The sequence below is a fragment of the Gallus gallus genome, chromosome 21, assembly GCF_016699485.2.
Source record: "Gallus gallus isolate bGalGal1 chromosome 21, bGalGal1.mat.broiler.GRCg7b, whole genome shotgun sequence".
NCBI lineage: Eukaryota > Metazoa > Chordata > Aves > Galliformes > Phasianidae > Gallus > Gallus gallus.
This window is the reverse complement of record NC_052552.1, coordinates 3,463,930-3,476,215: the sequence shown is the minus strand read 5'-3', so window position 1 is coordinate 3,476,215 and position 12,286 is coordinate 3,463,930. Positions and strand designations below refer to the sequence as shown.

General features: G+C 47.1%; 1 protein-coding gene across 3 annotated transcripts in view; it reads right to left on the bottom strand.

The window, feature by feature from the left end:
* The window catches only part of PIK3CD (phosphatidylinositol-4,5-bisphosphate 3-kinase catalytic subunit delta), a 45,780-nt gene that overhangs the window by 12,973 nt on the left and 20,521 nt on the right, over window positions 1-12,286 (bottom strand). For all 3 annotated transcript variants that reach the window (XM_015296888.3, NM_001012696.2, XM_025142519.3), the window contains exons 2-10: window positions 9,632-9,795; window positions 8,008-8,236; window positions 7,327-7,556; window positions 6,516-6,695; window positions 5,731-5,880; window positions 5,326-5,415; window positions 4,089-4,310; window positions 785-881; window positions 250-380 (exon numbers count right to left, since the gene is read on the bottom strand). In XM_015296888.3, coding sequence (XP_015152374.1) covers window positions 250-380; window positions 785-881; window positions 4,089-4,310; window positions 5,326-5,415; window positions 5,731-5,880; window positions 6,516-6,695; window positions 7,327-7,556; window positions 8,008-8,236; window positions 9,632-9,772 — 1,470 coding nt within the window. In that variant the 5' untranslated portion in view covers window positions 9,773-9,795. The remainder of the gene's footprint in view (window positions 1-249; window positions 381-784; window positions 882-4,088; window positions 4,311-5,325; window positions 5,416-5,730; window positions 5,881-6,515; window positions 6,696-7,326; window positions 7,557-8,007; window positions 8,237-9,631; window positions 9,796-12,286) is intronic.

Genomic DNA, 12,286 nt, shown 5'->3' with positions numbered 1-12,286 from the left:
CAGCTCAGCTAAATCTATTTGCAAACAAATGCCCATGGATGAGAGCAGTCTTACCTTAGGAATTCAAAGCATGCAATACTATTCATTCAAAGATCCATTACTAGTTAACAGTAAAGGTCATTTTTTCTGTTTTCTATCCATTAACAAAGTTTGTTTGTATCTGGTCTCTGCAGACAGTTGCCCAAAAGAGTGTGCTTCTGAACTAAAAGGCTAATACTTGCCTCTCAAGATAACATCCGTGTTCCCTACCTGCTCAAATGATGGATAATACACAGGATGCGATGCAACGTTGGGGAAGCAGATGACTAAGGCTGCTGCACTTTCTGTGTTGGGGTTGCATTGCACCGTGCCCATGGGGTTCAGAAGTTCACCTTTCTCATCTGAAAAGCAAAGTACATAAATCCATAAACCCTAATCTTCTGAAGCTTTGGTGCAGAAAGCAGAGCACAGGACTGCTTCCAGCTCTGTCACTGGTCACTGCCTAGCCCCGAGCAGCTCACTTCATCTTCCCAACCTTTCAGCACTGAAGTATACATGGCATCTTTAGGACATCAGCAGCCTCTTAAGTCACATGTACAATGCGAGGTAAAACAAGGCCTTCACCCTGGCATCACTATAATACAGAGCAGTAAGGGTACAGGAACTGCTAGCACAGAGAGTCAATGCAGCACCAGTATGCTCCTCCTGCAACCTATTAGACAGCAATGGAGAATGCAGGGCAGATCCCATCTTTGTGGCAGAAGCCAGAGACAGAAACACACAGCAGCATTAGCTCCTGACATACCTGGGAAGGAGGACCACATATGCAAACAGCACTCCCCTGTTTTCAGCTGGTCCTTATAATCAAAGAGCATGACATTCACCCAGGCAATGGGGCAGTCCTGGAAAGCAAAGAGAAAAGCTTATGTGAGTGCTGTATTTGGGAAATGGAGGAAAGGAAAGAGCAGCAAAAGAATATGAGACATTCCTATGCAAAGCAAATCCCCCACAACAGCCAGGACTAAAAAGTTCTTTATCTCCTTAATTTCTTTCAAATCTGCAAATTGCTATACAGTATACAGCAGGTGGGTAACTTTCCATTCTAGAGCATCTAGGCATCCCCTCAAAGGATGCTGTAAAGAACCCACGCCCCCAAGCAGCCATGCCTGCTGCCTACCTTTGACATTCTAAAACATATCCTGAGCACAGGATAGCATCAGACATTTACCGAATCCTCGTGGTTGAATGGCACCAAACACTCCCTACAAATATGCCTGAAGCTTCATCACCCAATATTTTGCAAAGCTGAAGATTCGCTAAGTTTCCAATATGGCCTTATAATTCTATACTCAGCGATATTTGAAGGAGCCGCTTCTTAAATCCTTTATGTATTTCAGGGCTTAACGTGAGAGAGAAGAGCCTCAATTTTGAAACAGGGAAGAGATGGTTAACACGCCCTCAGAACACCAGACAGAGAATGCAGAGTATATCTGATAAAGGGAAGAAAAAATGTTGGCTCCTTTGTGCAATAATGAACACTACCTACCTACAGGTGACAAACTTTATGCTGCCAATCCCAACCCAACCCTTTCACCCTCCTCCCAACAACAAGAAACAAAACACCACCACCACCACCCCACCCCAATCACCCAACTAAGCACACAAAAAAACCAACACCCAAAAGCCCAAGCCCAACCCAGTCACACAAACCAGTCTCATCTGGGAGGTGCAGCACTCCAGCAAGTAAAGTGAGTGGGACATGGCCAAGAAAGAGAAACCATCTCCCTGCCACCAGAGCAAACAGACGTGTTCCACAAGTGACCTAAGATTTGCTGTGCTCAGGTTCCCCAAATGGAACAGTTTACTTCATGTAACAGTTTAGCAAAAGCAGCATTTCACTTGGCTGCTCAGAAAACTAGGCTGGAGCGTACAGCAGCACAGAAACTGACTTGCAAAGGGGTTGCAAGACCTAATTGTATTGAGACACACACAAACTGTGTAATGTTGGAAGAGATTCACATGGAGGCATCTTGTTCTGCTGAGATATTCTGGAGAATACATCAGGCTTCCCCAGAAGGTGCACCAAACTTGGTGGAGTTAGCTGTGTCAGCATTTCTCTCTCATGAAACAAAATGAATCACTTCCAAGCAGCCTCTCACAAACCTCTGGTGTTGATTTGATTAGACTAACCATCTTCTGCAAAATCCTGTTTGAGACATCAGCTTTCAGATTGCAGGGAAAAGCTAAACACAACACCACCAGCAATAACCTTGTCTAACAGACTGTATGACATCAAACCACAGCACAGAGCCTGCCAAAAAGCAAGGCGAGATTTTTGGAGGATAAAGTCCAGCAAAGAAACGATTCAGCATCATAAGGCCAGAAATATCTCCTGCATGACTTACAGAAACACTGAAAGCCAACCAGTGACATTAAAGCTCTGACTCATCCCAGCCAGTCTGCAGGCTCGCCTGTTTTTGTGATCATCAATGATTTAGTTCCACCTATCTGCTCTGCACAGTCCACACAGGCAAACAACATGCATGTATTTAACCTCTGAGTACTTAAAGCAAAGCAAGCAAAAAATACTTAATCTAATAAAAATCAGGGTGTGCTTTGACTGGAACCTCCAGTTACCAATAATTCTAAATGACATCTGGGCACCCCACTCAGCCCAAATGTGTGATCAGCTCCACCCCTGTAAAGCTCAGCTCCAGCAAATACCATGACTTGACAATAAAAGCTCATCAGAATGCACCACTTTTCCCCATTACAGAACACACGTGAACTACTCCTCTTAACAACCCAGCTAACTGAGCTGGTCTTGTTTTATCAATCAGAGCAGCAACATTTCCTTCTGACTGCCTCAAAACTGAGAATTGCTCCTATGTGACCACAAAAATGCAGCCTGTGGATGAATGAGACGTTCTGTTCAAGGCAAGCCTCCAGCAGGAACTGGAGTTCTGCTGTTCTTCAGTTGTTTGTTTTTTTAAGTAAATGAACACACAAAAAGAAAACGATAATGAGGTGAAAAGGTTGGTCCTGGTCTCAGCCTCGAGATGTTTCCGGTCTGAAGCCTCCAACCTCGAAACTGGTCCAGCAAATAGGACTCATGGGTCACCTGTTGCTCCCCAGATAGTAATGCACCGTAACCCGGAGAGCCTTACTGATGTCAACACAATGAAGCTCAGCAAAACTGCCAGCCGTGGAGAGGAGCTGGGAGAACTGAGACTTAATTAAATCTCCTGTGATTGCATTTGTCAGTCCCTCATTTCTCTGCACTCCAGAAAAGTAACCATGACTAAATCCCCTGTTTAAAGCGTGGCAACTGTGTTTTTATGGCTGCAGAAACACTCATTTACAGAGGAATAGATGCGTTTGTTGCTCACAAAGAAAACTCACATGCAAAGAGCTAGAGGTATCACACTTACTTAAGGTATAACGCTGGGAAACCAGCAATGCCATTCCACTTAGATCTTCTCTTACTGAATTATTGATGGGTTAGAAGTTTTGAAATAGAGGCAAAGAAAGTGAGAAATATCACTGCCTCTCTGAGTCAGAAGCTCAGCACAAGAGCTTCCAGAGTGATGTGACACTTTCCATCTGCAGTTTGCAGCACCTGGACAATAGCCCTCAAAGTCCTACAGTTTTCTTTTACCTCACCTAGAGCTCTGCTGCAACTAGTGCTTACATTACTCATGTTCTTCCCTGTTCTTAGCTGTTAATTTGCTCCACGGAGACTTGCATAAAAGACCTTTCTAATAAAAGAGGATGTAGCATAGAGTAAGGCTTTAACCTCGACTGCAAAACAAGGAAGTTGTGGAACAGCAAAACAGCAAAACCAACAAATGATTCCTCTTTGTGTGCATTCTGATGTGGAGTATGTTTCTTAATAGCCTTTCTGAAGAAGAAATTACAGTTAAAACATCCTTCCCTATGGGCAGCCACTCCTCAGCTTCCTGTTCCTGCTCAGGAAGTTACTGGTGATCATTTTGTAAGCTCTTTTATTCACAGAGTCATCTGAAAGCAATGGGCACTTGGCTCAGAATGGTGCACTGTGCCCTGCAGCTCTGGCGAGCCTGGCTCAGCCTCACAGTGGCTTTACTTACAGCTTTCTTGGACTTCTTCTTGGTGGAGCGTGCTTTCTTCGCCTTCTCGATGACAGCATAGAGTGCAAAGCAGAGCCGTGCCATACGAGGAAGATCACAGATGTTAATATCAAAGTCCAGCCTCTGCTTCCACACTGGCTCTGAGCACACGTTCACTTCAGAGCTTGACACCGTTTTGCACAGCATCTCATTGCCGTGAAAGAGACCTGCCTGCACCACCAGCTGAGGGGAGAAGAAATAAGAGAATACCATGAATCCACAGGGACTTAACCTGTCTGCAAGAAAGCCATGACTAGAAGCAGAATGGGAAGGGAGTCCACTCCTGAAAATAGGATGCCCTACTCCTGTTTCTTTCCCCTTATTTACCCAGATACTAAGCCCCTTAATACCCAATTCTACTCCACTTCAGTAAGAGTGCTGTTATCTTTTTACTCTTTGTAAACTTGGAAAAGCACTGCAAAATACTTGGGTAATTAATCGGTAAGAATAATACAGGCTTCATTCTGTGAAGCCAAGCAATATAAATATTCGGCAACCCTCACCCACTGAGATGTTGCAAAACCTCAGGAACCTGTCACAGTGAAAAAGCAAGGCAGGTACCAAGAGCTGGCCAGTGCATATGCCAAAGAGAAAAAGCAGCAGCACAGGACACCCAAATGCTGGGTTGTCAGAGCAGGCCTGCAGTGCAATGCCAGCACATCTGTGTCTGCAACCTGCACTGCTCCTGCAGTCTGCCAGGCTACCGTACAGCTGACAGGCCAGGCTCATCCCCAGCATGACCTCCTCTTGCAGCACTGCTAGCTAGCCCAAATCACCAGAGACTCGCCAGGAAAAGCTCCCTGCACTGTGCACTGTGTCTGAACTCTACCAGTCACTGCATCTCCCACCATTCTCTTCTCAGAGCTGGATTTTCCCTCCTCCACTTTTGCAGACTTCCCTGCATCTCCACACCTCTGTCAACCAGCATTGCTGCAGAAGGGCAGCTGTTTGTTACCCAGAAACTCTAACAGGGGAATGCATTTCTCTGCTGTTGGGCTGCTGCCTAGCAAGTTCCCCTCCCCTTCCTGTTGCATTTCATCTTAGGAACTGCCCAAGGGCTGAATGAAGCATAGTGGAGGCTCATGTGAGATCAAGCTGTCAGCCCCTGCTTTCTTCACCACACACAAACAAGACAGACACAACTGGAAAAGCAAAAAAGCCAAAACACAAAACAAAAACCCAGAACTGCAGTACCTACCTTCATTCTCTCATCTGCATTGACCTTGCTGCCTTGCACTAGCTCAATGTAGAAAGACTGCTCCAAGGACCAGAGAGAACCATAGTTTGGCTAGAAGGAGGAAAGGGTTCTGATTAGAAATAGATGCAAAGGCTTCTCAAGCCAGCAGCAGTCCTCATCACTCACCACATGCTTTCGACCCCAACACAAAAGAGCACTGCACTGCAGGTGAGCAGTATTCTGTGACAACTAAGGCAGGTATGGAAGGATCTGGAAGGCTGACTGGAACCCTCAGCCCTTAGACCCTGGAGAATAACCTGCCCTGAGAACAGCAGGGAGAACCAGCTGTCGTTCCAAGACCAAAATTAGCATCTCCATCAATATACCAATCAAGAGGGACCTGGCTCAGTCACTATGCCCTTTTACCTTTTTCTTAGGGAGTGGGGGAGGTTTCACTGCCATCTTTGGGGGGTTGGCAATACTGTTGACCTGCTCGTCTCTCATAGCAATAATAGTGGATGAGTGGACCATAGTCAGGTGGGGTGTTAAGCCTCGGTGCAGGCAGCTGCGAATGTACTGCGAAGAGAAGAGAGAGTCAGCATGGATGAAACAGAGCCAGGAAGCCATGAGAAGTAAAGCAAATCAGAACTGCTGGAGCAGAAATAGGTGACAAAAAATTATGGAAAGGACACAGCAACAACCAAAATTTCATTTTAGTGTACTTCCTCTTGTTTTTTTAAACCAGCACCTTCCTGGTCTCCCATTGCCATAGCCAAGACTGTGGCATGCCTTGCACCTGACATTTCATCAACTGACTCAAAAGGCTGCACTGGGGAAAAGTGCTGAGGATTCAGCACCCACAGCCACACTTTGCCCTGCCAGTTGGGTAGGGAAATTACTTGTTCAACTTTCAAAAAGTAAACCTCTATAGTCCACCATGCAAACAGGAACTATAAGCTATAAAAACATTTACACCACTCTTGGCACCCAGTGGCAGGCTTAGATCACTAGCTTCCAAAACCATAAGGACCTGTCAGGTTGCTAGAAGTACCCCTTGCCCTAAGCAGCACCCAGGTCATGCCAGCAGTGTGCTGCATTCCTGTAAACAGCAATGTCTCCTTGATGGAGGACATGTCTCAACCCACCCTCCCACCAAGAAGAGTACAAAGGGGAACAGACTCTCTGTTATTAAGGCAAGACAAAAGGCTCACCTGGAACTGGTACAGGGGGTAGTTCCCATAGAGATATTCGTACTTCCCATTCACCTGCAGTGTGTAGTCCTCTGGGTTCTCCATTGTCTCATGGCGGAAGACAGTAGCCTGCTTCTTGACAGCATAGCTCATTAATGTGATGGGGAACTCATTTGGGGAGATCTGGAAAGTGAAGCTCTCCTACAACGCCAAGAACACAGCATGGACTGTCAAATACCAGCAAAGGGTTGAAATCAGCACAAGCAGCAGCAATAGCTCAGCTGGGAGGTAACAAGATTCCTGTTACTGACAATAAAGGGAAGACAGGGAGGCCAAATTATTCCCTCCCACCCCCCAAGCAAATAAGTAGGGATGTTTGGCAAACTGGGCAGGAATATGTTTCAGCAGTGCAAGCACAGGGCTGGAAATAAATAACTTTAAGTCCAGCATAAACACGATCACTACTACATGTGGCTGGTAGTTACTAAAACAAAATAAAATCTTCCTACTGCTATTTCACCAGCAAAGCAGAAAGTGGCTGGGGTCATCGTGCTCAAGCTATTCTCTTAGAGGTGGCTCCTGCTTCATGCCCAGGCACAACATGCAAAACTCACATTAACCAAGGGCAGCAGGCAAGAACAGGGCCCCGTAGGCATCACAGATCAGTGCCTGCAAGCAGTCTATGCTGAGCTGGCTTCTATGCTTCTCTCTGACCCATAAGCAAAAAGCTTTCCATCATGTGTGCATACAGCAACTTCGGTCACCAGCTAACTGGTACCCAAGGGAAAACACAGGCAAGTTAAGCAATGCCACAGAAAAACTGGTGCTTTACCCCGCCAGACTGAAACTTGACGTTGACAAAAATGTTCTTGATGGGTGTGTGCAAGAGTCCAGTTCCAAGGCCTTTGGCCATGGGCTCAAGCTGCAAGGGAAAGTTGTACTCCATCCAAGCTGCCCAGCTGAGCTGCTGCCGCTTTGCTGCTCTCTCCTCACAGAACTGGCACATTTTGGTGCGGAAATCGTTCACCTCTGGATCCTGCACAGAGTCAAACTCGTGCAAACCTGTGTGGAGGGTAAGAAAAAGAGATGAAATAAGCACTTTCACCCCTTGGGGGATTAAGCTGGTGATAATCAAATGTCTGTGAAACAATCATCCTAAACACACACTTAATATTTGCTCAGAAAAAAGAGTCAAGTCAGCCAAGCTGCCAGTAATTGCTCATTTACTCTGCACAATTGCAGGGAGTAAATAAGCAACCGCTATTGTGGAGTAATGACACAATACTATGTCACCCTGCCAGAATGAAAAACTGCCCTTCTTCTTGCATTTCCATACACACACTATTCCCTTACTACAAGCACTAAAGAGAAGTCTTGCTTATTCCATCCACCATGTCAGCAAGATTCCATTGCTATTCCATAAGTAATAACGCCATCTAGGACAGAGGCACACATCACCCGTGGCCAGCAGCCTTGCCACGCTCCTGGTGAGACCAGTGATGAGGGAACTGACCTTTCCCAATGAGCAGGCTGATTTGGGAGTTAATAAGCTTCTTGACTCTGTCACCTTCTCGAGCCACGAGCCGCAGTACGGGCAGGAAGGGTTGGATGTCACAAAGGCGCCGCTGCTCATCCTCCAGCTCTTGCTGCTCTGCTGTCTGGTTGATGCACGTGAAGACGTAGGCCTCGGGATCACTGAGCATGTGGTAGAGGGGCTCATACTGAGCGTGCTTCCACACCACCTGGGACAGACCAACAGCACAGTGAAACTACTGCTGCACTGCCAGAACCTCATCTTCCTCCTTCTGCCGTCCCACAGCCTCACTCTGCACCTTATCACAGCATCTCTGCACCTGCAATCACGGGCTGTATCTTCAGCCAAGTCTGGCAACTCCAACTCCTGCTGAAGATTTGGGTAATAAATCTGGGTAGGTTTATTTGCAAGTGCCTTTAATTCACTTGCTTTTCTTTTCTGTGCTTGCCATTTGTTTCAGGCACAGCAAATCTCCTGACCTCCATATTTAAATAACTCCCACCTGAATACCTGGCAGTAAGTACCTGCTGGCTGAGAGCCTCGTGAAATAGAGGCATTGCTGCCACCGGAGGGAAGAGCAGATTAAGTAATTCACCTCCAGTAACGTGAAATCTGTGACAGAGCCCAGAACTTTTCCCAAGTCTTCTGAACTCCGTCAAGTGCTCCACGTCCCTTTGCTCCCAGGGGATGGTGACACTTCCACACGACTGCTGGTATTCCACTCCTTTACTCCCTTCCTAAGCAGATGCTGTAGGAGACGCAGCCCTGCAGCCAAAGGGCCTCCAGCTGACCCAGTAAAACACAGACCTTCAACCTAACAGCTGGAACCAATCAGCTCCACTCGCCTTTTATTTATTTATTTACTTATTTTGGGCCTGAAAACTGCAGTATGAGAAAACCGGGAATAATCTGGCACTGTGCTTCTGTCCCTTGTGATCTGTGACTCATCTAGGCCAGGTTGCTGCTGCAGAGGAAACCTTTTCCATTCTATGTTCCTTCGCTCTGCCCCAACCCCACTTTCTGCCCAGGGAAATAAGAAAGTATCATTTCTTTAACGCATGGTTTTGCAACAGCATTTCATTCCTCAAATTAAATTCTCTCTGTTACTTCTGAGTTTTCGCTGTTCAGTTTCTGTGATGCAAGAGATGGCAGGGCTGACACTCTGAACACTGAGTCCAGCACCTGAACTTGGCTATTTGGAGAGACTTCTCTCCCTTGAATCTGCATAGACAAGAGCACTGCTAACGAAAGATCCACTGTGGTGACTCAGTGTGGCTCAGGGAAGCAGCAGTCAAAAATGCAACCCAAGACCCAAGCTGCGCTGCCAGCTCACGTCTGCACTCACCCTGTAGTCACTTAAAAACTAATTCACACCTCAGTACCCAGTGCACAAAGCCCAACACCACTGGCAGCACCATCAGCACGCTGTTGCTGGCAGCCTCAGCAGCTAGATGTGCATTTAGTGGGCTGCAGAGGCTCTCACAAGAAGCTGTCTCAGAGCAATGTATCAGAAACCCAGCTTGCATTAAGACCCAACACAGTTCCTCCCAAGAACAGACTCCTTTTGCAGGAAACTGCAGATGAGAGTGACCAAGGCTGTTACCTGTTTGATGGTGTCCAAGCTGGCATTGCAGGGCACGGAGAGGTTCAAGTATATGCCTGTTGGCAGCAGAAAGTCCACCTGGATGTTTTGGTTTTCCCCCTTGGACCAGAATTCCATAGGGCAATAAATGCCCGGGGGCATCCTGCTCACTGCTTAGCTACAGCCTGCAAGAAAAGAGAAATACAGTCTGCAGCTTCCAACTACGTAACACCTCTCCAGGGCACGATGCAAACCTGTGCTGGGCTTTGCACAAAGTTAATACACAAAAGGACCCAAAGAAAGGAAGGTTATCAGATCCTCCCCAGCTCAGGAAAATTGGCACCTTACTTCCAGCCCACAGCCTTTAAGCCACAGGAATATTTTTGCTACAGCGGTGCTGCCGGTTCTGAGTCTGCATGCATCATCCTTAAAACAAAACCAAATACTCCTCCCCTGCATAACCCACCTCTAAAAGCATAGGGAAAGTGAAATCTAAGGCCGAGGCAACCACGGTAAGTTTGTTAATTCCATCTGCATCCATTCACTTTCCACTTTCAGGTACAAACACAGATAAATGCACACACAAATGACTAAAACACAAGGCGTTCAGCAGAGGCCCATCAATGGTTTCTCTATTAAAAACACATAATCTCAAAGTCAGAGGAACCCTCAAGCTCCATCCATTTGCCCAGGCACAAAATACTGCAGCAACATAAAGCCCCGTTTCCTCCCACTCTTTGCTAGTTCTGAATTCATCTCTGCACTTGTCCTGAGCAATTCTGACAGTCACTTATCTTCAGCCTATGGAAGCAGTACAAAAACTGCTAACTGCACAACAAAACATGGCTTTGCAGCTGTCAGCTGGCGTACAAACTTCAACACCAAGCAGCATGCTGCTCAAGACTTGGGTCTCCCAAATCATGAAGGATTGCTGGCAGCTCCTCGTGAGCCAGCCCCATGCTTCAGTATGACAAGGAGCCCAGCATCTTATCTGCAGCGCCTGGGAGCACAACACTTCCCCAGCAGCAGTGAGGTAAGGATTCCCAGAAATAAGAGCTATGTTTTATCTGTCCTGCTTCCTCAGCACACATGTTGTATCACATACAGACCGGATACAGAGACCACAAAACCACCCATGTGCCTTAAAAGGGAGGGAAGTAAAAGGGGGAGGAGGCAAGGTCTACGAGTTTGAATAAAGCAAAACAAGCTTGCCAAGTCCTCTGCTCATTAACAATAAAACCAGCAAATTTGTACACTATCTGCTGCCTCAGCCCAACAGTAACAAAAGCAGCAAACTGCCATCGCCCTGCTGACAGCCAGAGACAGGAGGCACAACAATGGCCAAAGCTGCTTTGTCCTGCTGAGGGTTTCTGCCTGATGCAACATGCCATCAGACACGCAGCGCCGTGCCTAAGGCGGTGGCATCGTGAGGCTGAGCTCCAACCAACAGAACCTCGTCTTTCCAAAGACATCACACAGATATCTCGGTGTGTACAGAGATTTTGCCAACAGAAGATGAGGTGGATGTTCCAAAGGGATGCAGAGTTGCACTGAAAATCCAATCTCTGCAGAGCCTAACAGACACATGTGAAGTTACCTGGTCGGTATTTAACAAGCCAGCAGCTAACATAAAACACACTGACACATCTCCTATAAGAAATGTATTAAGTACAACTCTGGTGTTTACAACATACAACTGCTATTGAGAGAGGGGGGGAAAAAAGCAGCAGGCGATCAGATCACAAAGGGAGCAGTGTTCCACAAACCTCTGCGAGGCTGCCTTGCACAGACACGGAAGCTCGAACGCCTACAAGCAGATGACAGAATTACTAAACCCCGGGACTACAAAAAATACCTTTCAAGTTTATAAGAAATGAGTGGTGCAGAGCTTACAGGTGATGGGTGCCGTGTGGGAGACAGCAGGAAACTGCTTTCGTTGCGGGCATCAACTGCAGGGGGAGGAGACCATGGGAAATTCTACCTACACACGTGCTTGGCAGGTTTGTAACACACAATCAACACACGTAGCAGAGCTGAACCAACCCTGCCTTCTCACAGATGCAGCCAATGAGCCTTCCGAAGGTGCCTAAGCTCAGGTTTGGTACTGGGGTAAAATACTGCATGCTGTGGGGAAAGGCAAGTTGTCTGAGCACTGATGGACTCTTATAAATGTAAGCCACAAGTTTCCCTTAAAGAACAGACTGGGAAAACTCCCAGAGCATGTCAGCATGGCCCCGGGGTGTGCAGGCAAGTCATACCATGATGGGAGGTAGGAGCACTGGGGGGGCTGCACCGGCACAGCTGGCTGGATACCTGCACCCAAGTGGCAGTCACCCACATTAATGGGACAGAAAAAACATGCTGAATCTGCTTAACCTTATGGCCTAATGTAGCAATTCCCAGGATGCGGATGCAACCAATAGATGCTCATGGTGGGACTGGCCTTAGCAGCCCTGCCTGCTGACAAGCATTGACAACCTGTCTGTTTACTCATCTGAGAACAAACACACGTGTGGTAAAAGGTGCAAGAAACACCCGCTTGTTTGCAGAGGTGTAAGAGCCTGCTGTGCTGCTCCATTCCAGGCAGCAGCTCAGAGCAGAGCCAGCTGGACAGAGGACTCACAGCCACCTCCTGCCACATCCAACTGGCTGCAGCCCCCTCCACCACAAGAACAG